At 46.5% G+C, this 19,785-nt stretch overlaps 1 protein-coding gene across 14 annotated transcripts in view; it reads right to left on the bottom strand.

Annotated features, from left to right (window-relative positions):
• The window catches only part of FGFR1 (fibroblast growth factor receptor 1), a 117,752-nt gene that overhangs the window by 77,729 nt on the left and 20,238 nt on the right, over window positions 1-19,785 (bottom strand). For all 14 annotated transcript variants that reach the window (XM_083480437.1, XM_083480441.1, XM_083480444.1 and 11 more), the window contains exon 2: window positions 5,308-5,531. In XM_083480437.1, coding sequence (XP_083336563.1) covers window positions 5,308-5,398 — 91 coding nt within the window. In that variant the 5' untranslated portion in view covers window positions 5,399-5,531. The remainder of the gene's footprint in view (window positions 1-5,307; window positions 5,532-19,785) is intronic.

Here is a 19,785-nt window from a genome sequence, read left to right as displayed (position 1 = left end):
ATGGAAATAGTTTATAAGAAGATACAGGATATTTCATTGTTTGTATTGTTGTATGTTATGCTTACTGTATGTTATGTTCCCGTTTAATGAGGGTGGATTGTGTATTGGGGGATGGGGGATTTATGCTACGTTGTAAATAAAATTCCAATAAAATTTATTAAAAATAAATAAATAAGCACAATCTCTGACCTTTGGGCTACTCAGAAACTGCTTTCTCTCCCCACACTTGCAGTCTCCCCTGAACACAACCTCACCTTTAATCACAACATCAAACACAAATCAGTTACAGATAGGTAGCCGTGTTGGTCTGCCATAGTCAAAATAAAAACATTCCTTCCAGTAGCACCTTAAAGACCAACTAAGTTAGTTCTTGGTATGAGCTTTCGTGTGCATGTATCTGAAGAAGTGTGCATGCACACGAAAGCTCATACCAAGAACTAACTTAGTCAAACACAAATCAGTAACTGATGTTCTCTAGCCCTTGGTCCACACACTATTGCAAGCACAAGATTTACATAAAGTGTGGGGTGGCTCACAGAAAGCAGAAAAACAGGAAGAATGAGAAATGTTAAAAGCTATAAATGTCCAGAGGAATGAAAAAAGTACTTCTGAGTTGTTTGTTTTTAAAAATATTATATTTCACCTTGGGGGCCATGTGGACAAAAAGGTGATTCATCATTTTTATTAACAAATATTAAATTCCCAAACAAATTTGCAACAGAATAAGAGCTAGAAAAGAATTAATAACCAATAGAACACTTGAATGTGATCCTTTATTCCTTCTATTCAGCTGTTCTATATCAGTTGGGGATGAGATGTCGCTTATGGTACAGCCATCTCAGAAGGTCCCAGGGTCGCTTCCTGGCAACTCAATGTAGGGCTGAGAATATCCCCGTTCTGGAGAGTCACTACCACTCAGGGCAGGCGCTGGGGATACTGAGCTAGACTGACCAGCCGTATGACTCAGGATAAGGCAGCTTTGCTATGGTCTTGTTTCCGTGAATCATTAGCATTTTATGTGGCAGCCTTCCTCCAGCTGAAGTCCTTCTTACGTTTTGAACCACAGCTCCCAGCAGCCCCTGCTGCTAAGCTGTCCTGGCTGGAGCTCATGGGAGTTGTAGTCCAAGGCAGCAGGAGGACGCTGGGCTGGTGAAGACGGGTGCATGAGAAGAGCTGTCAGAATGGGAATGGGGCAAGGAGAAGCAGCTGCTGTTCCTGCCGCTGCTGCAGGATGGGAAAATAAAGGGTACGGATACACAGCTAGGGCAAAACCAACACTATATTTAAAATGAAAAGCAAAATAATATTACTTTTTTTTTTTAGTTGAGAATACTTCTTTTTAGTGTGAATACTTTTAATATTAATTGAAAATGTTTTAGTTTGTGAATGTCTATGTGGGTTGCCTACAGTGCTGCTCAGAGGAGAACAATTGGAGTTAATGAATCTAACGGATTTGGTTCACTGATTTCAATGGGTTTATTCTGAGCAGAGGTTAGTTGGCCACAACCCCATTTGTGTGTTTACAGTGGTACCTCGGGTTACAAAGACTTCGGGGGTTCCTTTACCTATTGAGATAGAAGTTCATAAAAAAGCGAAATACCGTATTTTTCTCTCTATAAGACGCACCAGACCACAAGACGCACCTAGTTTTTGGAGGAGGAAAACAAAAAAAAAATATTCTGAATCTCAGAAGCCAGAACAGCAAGAGGGATCGCTGCGCAGTGAAAGCAGCAATCCCTCTTGCTGTTCTGGCTTCTGGGATAGCTGCGCAGCCTGCATTCGCTCCATAAGACGCACACATATTTCCCCTTACATTTTAGGAGGGAAAAAGTGAGTCTTATAGAGCAAAAAATACGGTACTTAGGGATATGGCTAACAGCAAAAAACATAAATGTCTACAAAGACAATTTTGAAAAAGTGTGGTCTGAGATAAAAAGCAATTTAGAAATATGGAGCAGAACGAACCTTTCCCTACTAGGAAAAATAGCAGCGATAAAAATGAATGTATTGCCAAAAATGCTCTTTCTGTTCCAGACAGGCCCAGTAATGGTGAAAGATGATTGCCTCAAAAAATGGCAGAAGAATATTTCAAAGCTTGTCTGGGGGAGCAAATGCCAAGGATTAAACACAAGATACTTACAGATATAAAAGAAAGAGGCGGGTTTGCCCTCCCAGACCTCAAATTGTACTACGAGGCTGCATGTTTAGTATCGATTAGGGACTGGAGAAAACTGGAAAACGAAGAAGCACTAGATCTGGAAGGTCATGATAACAGATTTGGATGGCATGCATACTTATGGTATGGGAAAGGGAAAGCCAGGAAAGCAAAAACAGCCTCCAGAAATGTTTTGAGATTCAGCAAACGTGAGCAGGGCCCAGAAGCAGCTGATCTGGAACCTCCATGCACACCTTGTGACACCAGCCACTGGTGGTGATGGAGCAATGAGGAAGAAATAGGAGGGGATCTGGCAGCCTTATACTGATTGCACGGTTGCTGGAGCGGAAGTCTACAGAAAGTGGAAGAGGCGACATGCAGATAGCAGGGGCCTCAGTCAGGGAGACTTTGGTGAAAAGACTCTGCTATTCTGCTACAAGGTAAAGTGAGACAGGTCTCAACCTGCTGTGTTTCAGGTAGTTGATTTGGGGGGTTGCAAAGGGAAATGCAGGAGCAAACATAGGAGATGAGAAGCTGTTTCATGCAGAGTGAGACCACTGGGTCCATGTAGCTCAGTTCTGCCTGCACTGACTGGCAGTGGCTCTCCAGGATTCCAGGCAGTGGACATTATTAGCCCTATCTGGATGTGGTTGGGATTGAACCCGGGGCCTTCTGCATGCACAGCCAAAGCTCTACCCTGGAGCTCTGGGCCTTCTGCAAGGGGCAGAGATCCCCCAAGGGGAGAGAGACACCTGGGGCACAACCCACGCGGATGTTCTCCCATACAAGCCCCTTGGCATGAAGCAGGAGCTGCAGAGGAGCACAGTGCCTTGTCTCTGGTCTTGAACAGTGAGAAGTGGCCACCAGTTCAATGTGATGCATCAAGTCCCAACATTTTTGGTGGCTGGCCGTGTTTGTGTGCAACTGAATTGGCTGAACTGGATTGATCTTTATGCTACAAAAAGCTTTACCTGCTGGTGTTAAAGGACTCGTAACCCTATCTTATGATGTTTTTATAATGTTGCACTATTTTAGTGTTGTTAGCCGCCCTGAGCCCGGCTTCGGCTGGGGAGGGCGGGATATAAATAAAATTTATTATTATTATTATTATTATTATTATTATTATTATTATTATTATTATTACCTATCGGACAAGCAACCAAGAGCAAAAAGACCACAGAATCATTAGGGCACATTTCTCATGAACTATTACACCCTTCCCAAGCTTCCTTCGGATTTCACCCCAAAACAAATACTTAAAATTGCTGCCCTGACTATATAATATATACACTTTCAAGCAGATCTAATTCTTGTCTTTTGCACAAGTCTTATTCTTTGGCGATCACTCGTAGCTAAGTAAGATTGTCTTCCATAAACACAGTTTTAACAATGAGTCCATAAGTGACTGTGGAAGCCAATTCTGGATCCACACATCCTTCCACAGTGGGGACATAGGTTTCCGGGTGGGAGCTGATCATGGTGTGGATTTGCCAAGCGTGACCTTTTTGCACAAGTATGACCTTTTTGATCACTTGCCTTCCATCATCATTTTTTCTCATTTAAATATCTTATAGGCATAGTAGTCACATGAAGATTTTAAGTACTGATTTCTACAGTTTATCTGAATTCCTGATGTTCTAATTTGAAGGTTCAGATACATTTAGATTAGAATCTAGATAAGTCAGGCATGAGAAAAATAAACTGTTGGTCCTACTTGCTCCTACAATGCACAGACAAGATTAACTTTATTTTTACACAATTGCCTTATCAGGACTTATGAGGTTCTTCTCTAAAGATACCAGATTAGGAACTCAAAGATCCAGACACTTAACTGCTCAACTGAGACCAAAAGGATTGGTGACCCAGAAACAGAGACAGTTACAGTGTAAGGTTCAAATTTGCAGTGACATTATAAAGTGGCCCTTCAATCCAATGAACATGCTATGTCTCTGCCTTATGAACCCTCTTCTGCTGCAGCGTTTTCAAGCTCCTGATCCAACCACTGACCTCAGGCCAGAGAACAGCTTGAGGTACAGTTGTCTACAGCCCCAGCTGGGGAAATGGACCAAAGCCATCCAGGTGCAAACCTCTGCTGTGCCATTTCATCTACTGCCAGCCGTGAACAGGATCCGACTTTCTCTTAAAACAGAAGAACTTCTTCCAAGGTACCATTTGAAGAACGTGCATAGTCAAGAGGATCAGCAAATCCCAGCTACCAACCCACAGTCTACCGACTCCAAGACAGACGTATAGAAGACACCCAAGACATTCACAAGCCTAAGTTCAATTCGCAATAAATATATGCATCAGATAACAGATTGCAAAACAAATAGCTTTTGTTTTCTTTCATTTTTAAATGAAATTCCTTTCAAAGTGTCCAAAATTTGTTAAGTGGTTTGTATGCTGTTTGAAACTGCATGTCTAAAATTCTATTTCAGAAAATAAGAATTAAATTTAAAACAAACAATTAAACAAAGACATAGGGGGTATTCTCCCAGCCCCATCATTTATTGCAGAGCTTATAAACTAAGTTAAGTGCAGTGGTGCCTCGCAAGACGAAATTAATTCGTTCCGCAAGTTTTTTCGTCTAGCGAATTTTTCGTCTTGCGAAGCACGGTGTCGGAAAAGTTTTGGAAAAGCTTCAAAAATCACCAAAAACCTCAAAAAAGGCTACCACACCGCGTTCTATGAGTTGCTCCTCGAAGTCAAGTCACAACTGTATTAACAGTGTTAAGAAAAAGGAAACAAACTTGCAAAAAGCGCAAGACGTTTTCGTCTTGCGAAGCAAGCCCATAGGGAAATTCGTCTTGCGAAGCAGCTCAAAAACTGCAAAACCCTTTCGTCTAGCGAGTTTTTCGTTTTGCGAGGCATTCGTCTTGCAGGGCACCACTGTATCTACTTGAATTATGCCTGTTACTCAAATGTAAAATTTCTGAAGAGTGCATTTACTCTTAATGTTCTTGTACATGCAGATAGGACAAAATATGTATTTATTCCTGAACATTTCTGGAGCGATGCTAAAGGCAATTCAGCTTTGTTCTTGTGAACGCTCTACCACGTTCCTTTTGATTCACCAAGAGAACAAAAATACCACTGAAAACTGAAGCACATCTACAGCTGGCAATGGCACAAGAGGTACTAACTCAGCCTACCTTGCTCAGGCAGAGTTTGTGCTGGTCTTGCCGTGGACAGTGTGGCTGTGACCAGCACAGCCCAAAGAATGAGGCACTTCCAGGTCAACATCCCAGTTCTCCTGCTACTGGATGACCACTGAGCTCTCAGACGCCATGAGGGTGTGCAGCTTTGGTGCCTGTTTGCAAAACGAGAGAAGGTGGTGGGGGTCTCACTTGTTCTCCAAGGTGCACACTTTCAAACACTGTAAATTCAAAAACAACAATTAATGTACAGGAAAATAATTATACTACTGTCCTCAATATCTCAATTATTTTCTCCAACAGTCTAAAATCAGGACTTTTTGTGCAGTGTTTGTGCGCTTTTGTGTCTGAGCAAATTTAAGGATGCAATCACACTGCAGATTCAAAATAGTGGAAAGGAAGGCGACTGAAGCTATGAATTGGGACTGGGGAACCTCTGGCCCTCCAGATGTGGCTAGACTTCAACTCCCATCATTCCTAACCACTGGCCATGCTAGTTGGGGCTGATGGGAGTTGGAGTCCAACAACATCTGGAGGGCCACACTTTCCCCATCCCTACTGCAAATTCCCGAGGCAAAAATCTCAGTTCCTCACTCAACTAAAATTCCCAGGCACCTTTGGGAGAAGCCATGCCTGTTAAAATGGTGGCAGGGAGTTGGTCATGTACACTGACATGAATTCTATCAGCAAGTAAGAGCAGCAATCAATTGTTATTAGGCCCAAATTAAAGTAAATGCTAAGACTGTGTATAAAAAACATTATTTTGTTGCAAAATAAAATAAATATTCTGCTATTGCTGCTTTTGGAATTTTTTCTCAATGGATCAGCACTGCTGGTTGTAGCTTTTATAGTTCAATCCACAGTAATTTCTTTGTGATGGCCTATTTATACATGGTATCACCCAGTGTTGAGAGTCAAATAATAAACATGCATACATAAACAAGCCCAAAACTCCTATGAAGTGGGTGTTTGCAGCAACAAAACTCACAAGATCACAATACAACCACTAGCCTGAGACCCATTGAGATGGCTCCACTATTCTAACAAAACAGAATCAGAACACACTGTCTTCTTTTTGTACTGTAAATAAGCCTGATTATGTGGTTCATTACAATTTTGTTGGTTGTCACTTTCTTCTCCCAGCTGTAATGATGGAAGTTCTAGCATCTGGAAGTTGTGAAACTGTGTAGATCACATCTGGCAGTACTTTTATTTATGTTGTACATTGATAGTCTCACATCAAAGAACTCCAGGTGATACAGCTGAGGTTCGCAGGTTCCCCTTCAGACGCTGACCAGACCCATGCGCTACACCTTGTACTGTCCACCATGTCCTCAAGCCAAGGTATAAGTGAACAATAAATTCACACACAGCACAGCAGAATAACCAGCTTAGACATACTGGAGCACCAAGTCTAGTGCGCCCTCCAGATGTCTTGGTCTACAGCTCCCACCAGCACCCAGCTAGCACAACATCCACAAAATCTGGAAGTTGGGGAAGATGACACTAAATTTTTGTTCTTTCAAAAAAATAATAATTTCTTATTCTTAAAGATACAAAGTTTGTAAGTTGCTACCTTATTCGTTACTGGCTAAAGAAAACAGCATAGGATCATTTCTACTAGAGATGCCTTGGTCTATTCTACCAACTTTTAAATGTGTTGTTGTTGTTGTTGTTGTTGTTTTATGACTCATTCTACAGCCAAGCCGGCCCTCAAGGCAGCTCACAAAAATTAAAATTAAAAACCAGTACAATGCCAAAGGACAAATAATTACTATTTAAACTTAATAAAAACATTCAGCGGTTAGCCCATACCAAAGACTCTCTTTCAAACTGCCTTTGCCAGCCTCCTCCTCTCTCCCCAGGCCTCCCCTGCCTCAACTCCAGCGGAGGCACTTGGAGGAGCAGACTGTTCCCAGAGGCCTCTGGGCATGGGCAGGCTGCTGCAAGGCCTAGGTCCCTGGGTGGGTGCCAAGCCATCTTTGCACAGGGACAGTGGGGAACCGCCTGGGTAGAAGCTGGATGCCAGGCCAAAGTCTGCTTGGTTATCTTGCCCTCCCAAGCCATGGCGCCTGGGACATGTGTACTGATCCCGGCAGTTAAACAAACGCTGGCACCAGACCTCTGAGCAAAAGAGCGGCCGCCAGACCCAGATCGTACATTTTTAAAATAGCTGGCTTAAAATGTTAAATCGTTTTGCTAACAAGCGAAATACTTGGCTGAAGGGTCTCTGGTATTTTCAGGAAACAACTGCCCTCTCTCTTAAAGGTTCTGTTTATCAACCCTCCTCGCTACCTGAGACACAACCCAGCAGAGAATTTCCCTTGCAACCAGGCTCTTTTCTAAGAGAAACCTGCTGGACAGAAGGAGAAGGGGAAGCGCAGGGGCAGAGCAGGCTCCAAACCCTGAATTTTTGTCCCCTGAAACAGCTCACGGATGGTTCAGGGAAGAGTCACCGGGAAACCTGTCCTGGCTTCCCCGAGTGCCAGGTTCATACTTCCAGCATGAATCCCAAGGACAAGTCACAAGCCGTGATGTGGCCGTCCTTCAGGCTGCACAGAAAAGAGGCCCTGGAGACACTGAAGTGGCGTCAGCAGGAAAACATGCACTTCTCAGCCAAATTGGAAGGGGTGTGGGAGCAGGGGGCATGAAGAAAGGACATCAAAGCCCAGTGGCCTCCTCCCCGGGAACAGCAAAGAAGGAGGAAAAGGAGCAGGTCCTCCTGGGGAGATATTCATGACAACTGCCTTTGCCCAAAGCACCACGGAAACCAGCTTTGTGAACTTTGTGCAACAGCTAAAAGGAGGGCAGGCAAAGGAAAAGAGGCGTCATAGAAACCTGGGGAATTTACATCTTGTGTGTGTCTACTCAGAAGTAAGCCTCACTAGAGTTCAATGGGAACTGGTCCCAGGTGAAGCAGGCATAGGATTTCAGCCTATTAAAATATTTAGGAGATCTATCATGTGGAGAACAAAGTGTTAAGTGGAGTGGAGGATATTGGCCGCATTCTTGATGAAGTAGCAAAGCTGAGTCCAGGCTGTAGAACCATAGAATTGTAGAGTTAGAAGGGACTCCCAGGGTCATCTAGTCCAACACCCCACAATGCAGGAATCTCAGCTGAAGTGACCGCAGGTGGTGAATCACTTGACAAAAGAATCCCCCACTCTCCCAGAATTCCCTGCATGTATTAAAGTAGCATTCCAGGGCGAAAGCTTCCCTAGAATTGCCTTCTCTAAATTTGCGTGGAATATGATTCCCTCTGCCGTCTTAAGTGGTACAGCTAGACCAGAGCTGGCTCCAGGTTGTGGTGCCTCCTTGGGCAAGATGCCTCCATGGACCCTCCTCCCCTAGAGAGGGAAAGGTAGGAAGCCTCCTCACACGAAGACCCACCTCTTGTCCATCTAAGCCAAGGCCCAAGGGCTGGAAATGGCCCCATCGCCTTCTCCATCCGGCCCGCGGACAGTCCGGGAATAAGCGTGTTTTTACATGAGTAGCATGTGTACTTTTATTTAAAACGCATCTCTGGGTTGTTTGTGGGGCATAGGAATTCATTCATTATTATTTTTCAAAATATAGTCCAGCCCCCCACATGGTCTGAGGGACGGTGGACCGGCCCACGGCTGAAAAAGGTTGCTGACCCCTGCTCTGAGTACTGCCTGCCCCGTGGCAGCAGCTCTCCAGGGTTTCAGGAAGGGGACATGCTCAGGGATTGAACCTGGGACACCTCCCATGCCAACTAAGGTCTAGCTCTTTGTCAGCATTGGCAGCACCTGCTTCTTTTCCTCCCCCTTATTGCTACCACCTGCCTGCTTGCTTGCCTGCGAGGCAGAAAACCAAGGAGTGAAATCTCTGCTCTTCCTTTCACCACCACGACTGCCCAGGAGCAAGAGGCAGACAAATAAGCAGATGGCAAGGGTGACAAGAAGATGCAGGAGGACTTTGCCAAGGGCCCCCTGTTGGGTGTGCACCCTCAACAGACGCCCAATCCTACCAGCCACAGATACCACTCCTGAACGGGCCAAAAGTTCACCATCTTAGAAAGACACTTCCTTTGATAGTACACTAAAATCAAGACACGCCAGTCTTCAGGAATGCTTATAAAGCACACGCAAACACTTTTGAATTGTCTTTCACACTGCGGTTAAAGAGAAGTCTAAGCCAGAAGTCTACAGCTGAAGTGACACACTTCTACAAACTCTGTCCCTATGGGACTTATGGGACAAGGAGAATTCTTTCAAAAAAGGGATACGTGGAATCTCACGGAAGGGGCTATGCAAAGTGTAAAAGGTCCTGGAAACGAAGGCTGCACATGCCCCCCTCCACCCAATTCGGATCCCAATCCAGTGCTTTGGAGCAGCACAAACCTGAACTGGATCCAGGACCTGAACTGATTCCTACGCCTTGCACAGAGTGTTGCAGAGCTGTCTGGTGGCAAGAAGAAGGGAGAATAAGATGCTCTGGCAGCCTGCATGGCTCTCCTCTCCCTCCCAACTGCATGTTTGATCAGGCGATTAAACCCTAATGAAACATATGATCCGGAGGGGAAGAAGGAGATGTCTGCAGGCCAACTGAGCATCTCTCCCCTCTCCTAGCCACCAGGTGGCTTCTTCCCTTTGAACAGCCCGGGGCTGCCTCAACATGACCCATCCAAATCCTGGACTGCCACAAATTGGCCCAATTGGGATCCAGAATTTGGCTCCATCTGAAGTACTGCCAGCATAGAAGCCACTTTTAGGATTCTGTGCCTTTCGAGGCAAAACACTCCCCATTGACGCCTTCATGTAACACCCTTGTTGCTAGACTATTCCGCTTGAGGCTGCAGGTGGGGGAGATTGTGCAGGTTGGGTTGCAACCATCTTCCACCCATGCAAACAATTTCTATGCTGGCTTTCCCCCAAAAGTAGCCTTCAAGGTGGCAAGCAATGCTAAAAATAGCATGGATTGCAACTTGTGCATCAACCACCACCATTTGCCACCCGATTAAAGACATCAGCTGATGCGCTTTAGTTGATTAAGGCACTTACTCGTGAGAAAAGGTGGGGGGTAATCTAAAGAAAAATGAAGAAAAGTTATTTGATGGCACATGCATGCCCTGGCAGCCTTCATCTAAGAACTGCTCAGCCTTCTCGCGAATGCTTTGTTCACGATCTTGCTCCCAGTACAGTCTCTCCCCCCACCGCCACCTCTACTCAAGCACAAGCCATCTCACCCTTAAAGGGGGACAGGCTCATTGTCAATGCCCCACCCGCCTTGCATCTTCTCTTGGCTGCTTTGTAATTTAGTTTTCTAATGGTTTCTAATTGTTTAAATATTTCTATGTAAACCAGTTTACGAGGTTACTATGAAAAAGAGCACTTAAAAACACACACAACCCATTTGGCATATTTATCCATTTATAGGTTCTAGCTCTCAAACAAGATAGCTGCAGCCCTTAAGACTAATACGGGGGCATCTTTTCAGTTGAGGTGTCTGTTTCTCCCCAATTAGCTGACTAAACTCTGCTGTCCTCAAAAGGTAGTACTACGTGGGGTGGAACTGGGCAGGAGGCCCCCACTTGGGGACAAAGACCCCTCACGGGTGGGTGCGGAGTGTGGCTTCCCCTCCCTTCCTCGCAGCCTGCTCTGCGGAAGGGAAGGGAACTCAGAGGAGGCTTGTGGGCACATGAAGGCGCAGCTCTTCTTGGTGTTTACACATCCTTTATATATACACCTGTAGAGCACGACTGTTCCTTTCAGAGGGCTTGGAGTGCAAACAGAGCGGCCAGTCAGTTCCTCCCTCCCACGAGTGGGAACCTTGCCTGCTGCTCCCCTCCAGCTTCCCTTAACCCCCAGGCCCTGCACATCCTCCTTGTTAAAAAAGACTTCAGTGGTTAGGCAGACATTTTAGAAGACCACAGGCTGGCTCAGAAATGGGCCACGACAGCTTCTCCCCTTGCCTGTCCCAATGCGACGAAACGAGGTGCATGTGCAACCCACTGGCGCATGGATGAAGCACCAAGGCAAGCACACATGCACAGCAACACACCTTGCTCCTGCATAGCCCTGGAAATGGACTAAAAATACTAGAGCCACATCACATGTTTTGCAGGGGTGCCAGGGATTCTCCTTATTTATTTATTTTTATTTTATTAATTAATAAAATTTATACACTGCTTCATTGCAAAAACCCAGTTTACAAAAATAAAAAAATCATGAGTAAAAAGAGTTAAACGCAACTACAGTGGTACCTTGGTTGTCAAACCAATTGGCTCCCAAACACCGCAAACCCAAAAGTGGTCCAGTTTGTGAAGGTTTTTTGGAAGCTGAACTTCCGACGCAGCTTCCGATTGAGTGCAGGAAGCTCCTGCAGCCAATTGGAAGCTGTGCTTTGGTTTTCGAACGGTTCCAGGAGTCGAACAGATTACGTATGACAACCATGGTAGCACTGTATTTAAAACATTCAAAAATATTTAAAGTCTTCAGTAAAAACAGATGAAAACATATGTTAACATTCTATGTATCTGGCTAGGCTGGTCTAAACAATAGTTATTATCAGGCACCAAAAAGCATATAGTGAAGGTGATGCCACACAAAAAGATGGATTTCTTATGAATGCAGGAGGAATGTTATGTGGCACCTAGAATAGTGCCAGCTTCTGCACAGATCAAAGTGGTCGAGCAGACACACATGGGGGGGGGAGGAGGTAGACTGGCCCCATGTTTTTCAGGGCTTTATATACCAACTATAGCACCTTGAACTTGGCTCAATAGCAAGTTGGCCGCCAGTGCAAGCCGGTCTCTGAGCCCTGGTGGAGAAGGTCTCTGAGCCCTGGCGGAGAAGGTCTCCTTTCTGTCAGGAATCTGCACTAACTGCAGTTTCTGGAACAAGTGCAAGGGAAGCCCCAGAGTGTGTTGCAGTAAGGAAATCCTGAAATAACCAATGCTTACCTTTCCTGGTCCAGGAAGAATCGTAGCAGATGGTAAAAGGTACTTCTAGCCACTAAGTCTACCTGGGTGATCCAGAAGCATCCCCAGACTGCCAACCTGCTCCTTCAGGGGGTCCAACCCCACCCAGGATAGGCAACTGACCGATTTCTGAGACACCAGAACCACTCACTGACAGGGCCTCTGTGTTGCCAGGATTCAAGGGCAGCTTGTTTGCCCTCATCCATCTCACTAAGCACTGACCCAGGAACTGCATGGCCACTCCTGAGTCAGAACTGTGCAGAGGGCCTTCTCGGTAGTGGCACCCTCCCTGTGGAACACCCTCCCTTCGGATATCAAGGAGATAAAGAATTACACAACTTTTAGAAGACATCTGAAGGCAGCCCTGTTTAGGGAAGTTTTTAATGACTGATGTTTTAATGTATTTTTAATCTTTTGTTGGAAGCTGCCCAGAGTGGCTGGGGAAATCCAGCCAGATGGGCTGGGTATAAATAATAAATTATTATTCTTATTCTTCTTCTTATTATTATTATTATCTGAAGGCAGCCCTGTATCAGGAGGTTTTTAACGCTTGACGTTTTTATTTTGTTTTTAGATATGCTGTAAGCTGCCCAGAGTGGCTGGGGAAACCCAGCCGGATGGGCGGGATAGAAATAATATACTTTGTTGGACTGGTCATGTTGTGCGGATGCCTGATTATCATCTTCCAAAGCAACTACACTATTCCAAACTTTAAAATGGAAAGCATAATGCTGGTGGTCAACAAAAGAGGTTTAAAGACTCTCTCAAGGCAAATCCTAAAAAATGTAGTATAAACTAAGGTTACCAGATTTTTTTTCAATGAATCCGGGGACACTTTTCAGCTTCAATGGATTTTGTCAGGCGACTGATTTGTAAATCCAGGGACTGTCCCTGGGAAACGGGGACACCTGGTAACTTTAGTATAAACACCAACAACTGGGAAACACTGGCTCGTAATCTGGTGAACTGGGTTCGCTTCCCCGCTCCTCCACATGCAGCTGCTGGGTGACCTTGAGCCAGTCACGCTTCTCTGAAGTCTCTCAGCCCCACTCACCTCACAGAGTGTTTGTTGTGGGGGAGGAAGGAAAAGGAGAATGTCAGCCGCTTTGAGACTCCTGAAGGGGAGTGAAACGCGGGATATCAAGTCCAAACTCTTCTTCTTCTTTTGAAAATGCTCAAACTCAGGGCGAAAGGGAGAAATGAGCTAAGAGGAAGGCATGCTTGGCTAATCCACACCATGATCAACTCCTACCTAGAAACCTATGTCTCCACTATGGAAGGACATGTAGATCCAGAATTGGCCTCCACAGTCACTTACGGACTCACTGTTAAGACCGTGTTCATGGAAGACCATCTTCCTCGGCTACAAGCAATCACCAAAGAAGAAATCATTTATGATGATGATGATGATGATGATGTTATGGACAGAGCCCTGTCATCAGCATAGTGATGGCACCTTGCCCCCAAACTCCTAATTCTTACCCAGAATACAGTCTTATCTATCATTCACAGAACTACAGTTTCCATAGCTCCTTGCGGATATGAACATACTAGACCAGTTTCAGATGGGAAAGCGTTCTAGGAACAGCAGGTGTGCCACTCTGCGCCACTGAGGCCACCTGAGCCTTGAGCAACAGGAAAGTATCCAGGAGCACCCCTAAGCTACGAAGTTGCTCCTTCTGAGGAGTGTAACCCCATCAAGAGCAGGCCACGTCCCAGCCATCTGGTCTAGGGAAGCACCCACTAAGAGGGCCTCCGTCTCAGTGCCTCAACTGGATTGAGCTTCCATTTGTTGGCTCTCATCCAGTCCGTGACCAAGACAAGACAAAGGTCCAGGACATCCCCAGCCCCACCTGCAGGTGTAAAGGAGAAGCAGAGCTATGTGCCATCAGCAGATGGCTGATGACATACTCCAAAACTCTGGATGACCCCACTCTGCGGTTTCATGCAGATGTTAATAATAATTTATTATTTATACCCCACCCATCTGGCTGAGTTTTCCCAACCACTCTGGGCAGCTAATCAACATATGTTAAACGGCATAGGGGATCAAAATCGAACCCTGGGGAACCCCACATTGTAAACTGTCCCGGGTATATGATTGAAGGGTGGGATAAAAATAAATGAACAAACAAGGGTTTGACAAAAGCTTACAGAATCCTTTAACTGTAGAGATGGAAGGGGCCCACGGGTTATCTAGTCCAACCCCCTGCGAATCCCAACTAAAGCCTCCAACAAAGGAAAGCCAACCACCTTCCAAGGGAGTCTGTTCCACGGTCAAATGGCTCTTGCGGCCCAAAAGTTCTTCCTGTTTACAGTGGTATTTTGGTTTACAATCTTAATCCGTTCCGGAAGTCCAGTCTTAAATAAAAGCGGACTTAAACCAAAGCATGCTTTCCCATAGAAAGTAATGGAAAATGGATTAATCCGTTCCAGATAATGAAAAGCAACCCCTAAAACATGAATTTTTCTATCTAATGAGACAATTGATCCATAAAATGAAAGCAATAAACCAGGCGGCAATCTATTATCCAGTATTAAAAACTGGCAATGATCTACCCATTGCCACTGGAGGGACAAGACGGGAGGGGGGAGTTTAAGGGGTGTGTGGAAACACTCAAACTGGAGGGATGAGGAGCGCGCATGGGGTGCGTGTGGGGAAGAAGGTGGCTAACTGGATGCAGGAGAGGAGAGTTTCGGGTTGAGGGAGCTGCAGATTGCTGAGGGGGCGTTTCCCCCCCAAGCCCCTGCTGGGGCTGCTCTCCTCCCGCAGCTGCAAGGGAGAGAGTTGCGAGCCCACCAACCTTGCCGCTGAGGGAGGAGAGCAATCTCTGCAGAGGCTTGGGAGGGAAGTGTCCCCTCAGCGATCTGGAGCTGAGCTGCTTTGAGGAGAGGGGGATCTCAAAAGATCTGATTGGCGGGCTCGCCACTCTCTCCCTCGCAGCTGCAGGAGATGCCATGACAACCCCCTTCTCCGCTGCCGGACAACGGAAGTGTGGCATTCAAAACGGAAGTGCACCTGTGAACAGAGTATGTTCGTAATCATCATCATCATCACAACCCGGAGCACTAATTTCTGGGTTGTAATTGATTGTAATCCAAAATGGTGGTATACTAGACTGTTCGTAAACCGAGGTACCATTGTAGTTGGAATCTCCTTCCTCTGGAGCATCAGGAAACAGGCTCCATCTTCCACACGACAGGGATTTGAGGGTGGCTGATTTCTCCAGGCACACTTATTCATTCATTCATTTAAAAACATTATATGCTGCTTGAAGCAGCCCAAGCATTTCCCCGGAGAACAGGGGGACAGCAGCAGTCATCACATGAAGCCTAGGGCTGGGCAATATCTGGTTTTCAACATTGTGCTATACAGTGTATCACCAGCTAAACAGTGTGATATACCGATATATCAGGATGTCTGAAATAAGGATGAAACTATTGGCTGGTTTCACGGTTTCTCCCACATTAGGATTTTTGCATAGGACACACACACACATCATGATTCGCGTTATATTACCAGGTGAAATATTATGAAACCAATATCCTGATATGGACTTCAAACTGGTTTTGGATAATGTATCAATTTATCACCCTGCCCTAGTAAAGCCTGAATGAAGTCATGAGATTGGCAGGTGGGTGGTCCTTTGCACCACACCTGAAACTGGATGAGAGACACACAAGCTAGACTTCTATGGCAAAATTCCACCAACGGGGCGCCACAGCAGAGAAGGCCCTTCCTCATGCCACTGCCATGGGTTATGCTCCTCAGCAGAATTACACAAATGTCCTCCCCAGAAGATCTCAAAGCCCAGGCTGGCAGTGGCAGGAAGGAGTCATGCAGGAACTTGGCTCCCAAGCCATTTGAGACTGGGGGGCCTCTTTGGCCACTGGGACACTCCCCAGGTCGCAGCTCCTTCCCATCTACATCCCTTGACTCTCATAACTACTCTTTCTTGGCAGGATGAGGACCAGAAACCGACCCACTGTCAAAAGGAACCTGTACATTCATTGCTTTGCCTTCTGGCCTGCCCCCCACCAACTTGCTGCCTTGGGAAGGCCGCTCAGAAGGTAATGTGGCCCCCGAGTTCAACAGGGTTCCCTAATAATAATACTATAATAACGTTATTATTTGTCCCCTGCCCATCTGCTGGGTTGTCCCAGTCACTCTGGGCAGCTTCTGCTACAGACCAAGGAAGCCTTGGGGCATTTTCCCTGGGGCAGGGCAGAGTCTTGGCTGAACTCGGGGCCAGCAGGTCCAACCTACACAAAAAGAGCATTTCAGATGCTCCAGTGCAAAGCCAGGAATATAAAACTGATAAATCCAGCTGACTTCTGTTGCCAACTCCTCCCCACCCCAACTGTGTACCTTGAACACAAACAGCCTTGAGGCTTGCTTTTGTTTGGTTACAGAATTAGCTCTCCATATTTCACACAGCGGGAGGAGGGGGGGGGAATAAATCGAAGAGAAGCTGCTGGGTGATTCAGCTGCAATGGAAACTTCATCTCACCATCAGCCTCCTCCTATGTCACCCGCCGGCTCCGTGGGCTCAGCTATGTGACACTGTGCTAAAAACACAACTTCCAAACAGACCCACAGGAAGCCTAAAATCAGGCCATACCAATTACCACAGGTCAAAAAAACGTCCAGGACTATTCTGAGGCAGAAAGAAGGGCGGGTGAAAGAGAGACACTGTAGATTAACCTCCTCCAACCGCGCAGCCTCCCGACAGATGTTTGGGACTGCAATTCCCATGAGGCACAGGCTGCGGGTCTAATGGTGGGGAATGAGGAGGTGGTGGTCTGAAAGCACCTGAGCAGTGGGAAGCCCACAAACAGGGCCTGGGCACCCCAGCATCAGCTGGGGGAAGGCTGGCACAGGGGGCCCCTTGATTTGAGGATGGGGTTTATCCTTAGCACCCACTGACAGGGGTTCATCCATAAGCTCTCAGAATCAGAGAATGTCTCCAAAAGAACTGTCCCTCTGAGCGGGCACAGAGTTTATTTCCCCTCTCCCAAGAAGAGTAGGGGTGGCAAACATCAGCCTGGAGGCTAAATGTAGACCTCCAGGCCTCCCTGTCCGGCTCTGCGCACTCTCGCCAGACCACACCACCCACTGGCCCTCTCCCCAAACTCTCGGGAAGGTGTCCTTCCTCTGGCTGAACCAGGTGGAGAAACCTCCGGCACTTGTGTGGCTGAACCAAAGCAAGAGATGCATTTGTTGCTCTGCAAAGTTTTCATTTGCTTCTTCCTACCCCTGGAATGGGACCCCCTGCTGTGGCAATGAAAAACCCCAGACTGGGGAAAGTTCAGGCAGGCTGGGGCTGATGGGAGTTGTAGTTCAAAACACATGGATGGCACCAGGTTGAAGAAGGGTGCATCCACTTGTAATCTTCACAGCAAACCTGTAGGGCAGGTCACTGTTATCACTATCCCCCGACCTGCGGCAAAGCAAGCCGACCGGGCGCCTGGGGCAGCGTGCGTACCCTGTGCCCGGGGGCAGAGCCAGCCACCCAAGGGGGCACCGCAGGACCTCCAAGGAGTCTGCCTGCCTCCTCCCACTCAGCCGCCCTACAGCTGAGGGGGAGGCGGCGGACGGACCATTTGGGCAACGCAGAGCCTGCAGGGGCTCAAGCCACCCTGTCACTCCCAAGAGAGATGCATGGCTCAGCACGCTGCAGGCCCCGCAGTGAGTGCCGCCCACCATTTTGTCACTCCCCCCCTCAGTGGGAACACCCAGGGCGGACGGCACCTACCGCAACCCCCTTGCTATGCCCCTGTCCCTGTCGTAAGATGAGCGAGAGCCAGAGACAGTTGGTTACTTAAGGGCACCTAGTGGGTGAGTCTGTGACAGAGGTGACATCTGAATCACTTCATCCAGGGACAACCCCTAGATTAAGGGACTTTTCTTCTTTAAGTTCTCAAAGCACTTAACACAGCTCAAGGTAGTCATCTGAACTATCCAGATGTTTAACTGAGACTCAATCACAGTTAGTCCGTCATTGGAAAAATAAGACTTCAGAGCCATCTTGCCCCAAAAGGGCAACGAGACATTGTGTTTTGACAGCTGAAACCTTGGTTTAAGGAGGCATTTGGCGCCTAGCTTATATATCTGAGTTTTTAACATTGGCCCTTGATCCATATCTCAGTCTCATAGCAATTATGCTATACCAATCCTCATTAGGAACCTGAAAAAATATGCCACTCCTTACCAGTTAACAAAGGTTTCCTAGCCAACTGGAAATGATAACAGTAGAACACCACAAAAGGAGTCCTTTACATACTTGCTGAATTCATTCCATGCACAAAAGGTTAGGCTAGATTTCCCACTCAAGCCTTTACCAGACTGCACGCCCAATAATTTATGCAACAATTAACAAGATCACTTAAAAACTAGAGTCAGAAAAAATCCTCCCTGAGAGCTTTGTGTACCTCTACATGTCAGGCCAGAAACAATTTGCTTAAATAAAACCTATTTAATTACACTGGGAGCAGAGGAAGGAAACCACACAAATTAATGGTTAAAGCAGACTCAGAAAAGTCAACATCCAGGTATGCAAAAGCAAGCAGCAGCCTCCTCCCAGCGCTGCAGACTCACACCTAGCAGGCAGACCAAGAGCACAAGCAGAATACTGTACTCAGCACTCATGCCTCACAACAAATGTAACTGATTTGTAAGAAAGACTGTACAACCTGAAAAGAGAGACAAGGCGTGTACTTTTGTAAACATATATATATATATATATATATATATACACACACACACATATACATATATATGAAACAACCAGCAGATACCTCCCCCAAAGCAGCCGCAGCACATGGGGTCTGCCATGTATAGCCATGTGGCCAGCTAAAGACCTCTGGGCCACTTGGGGGGAGCCGAGGTGGCTTCGCATGTGCTGGGGAGGGGACATTTCTTGCCTAGAGCAGTCAAGTTCAAGTGGTCGACCGCGATCAACAGGTAGATCCCCTGTTGATCCTGGTCGATTGTGGGAACCGTATTGACCGTTGGCTGATGAAAACTGCAAAATGATAGTTTCTGCCCCCCTTCCTCTGTCCCCCCGTTGTGTGAAGTGGGCGGAGTTTGTCATTTTCTCTATGCGTTGGTGAATTTGATTATTGCCTTTATTGCTGTGTGCCTCTGTTAGTGGTGTAGTTTGAGGTGAGCGTTCTTCTCCCTTAAAAAAAGCTCAACAACTCTTGCCTCTCCCCAAAAAGCTCAACAACTGTGGTCAATGACAATGGGTAGATCACTGCCAGTTTATTTATAGTAGTAGATCAGTCTCTTGGGCGCTGGAGGACCAAATATTTATCTTCCCCATACCCACGAGCCTGCACAAGTGAAGCCCCTCCCGTCAGGATTGCACCTTCTGTTCCCCAGCGGGCCAGGTGCAACGGACGTTGTGGGAGAAGAGGGGGAAGCTAGAGAAGCAGGTGGTTAGACTCAGCTCTCAGGTACACCTGGGGCAAAAAACTGCCCATCCACTGCAGTGGAGGGACTTCTTCTTCTTCTTCACAGGCCACAGATG

The sequence above is a fragment of the Podarcis liolepis genome (genome assembly GCF_965112155.1).
Source record: "Podarcis liolepis genome assembly, chromosome: 16".
Lineage (NCBI taxonomy): Eukaryota > Metazoa > Chordata > Lepidosauria > Squamata > Lacertidae > Podarcis > Podarcis liolepis.
This window is presented reverse-complemented; position numbering and strand designations above follow the sequence as displayed.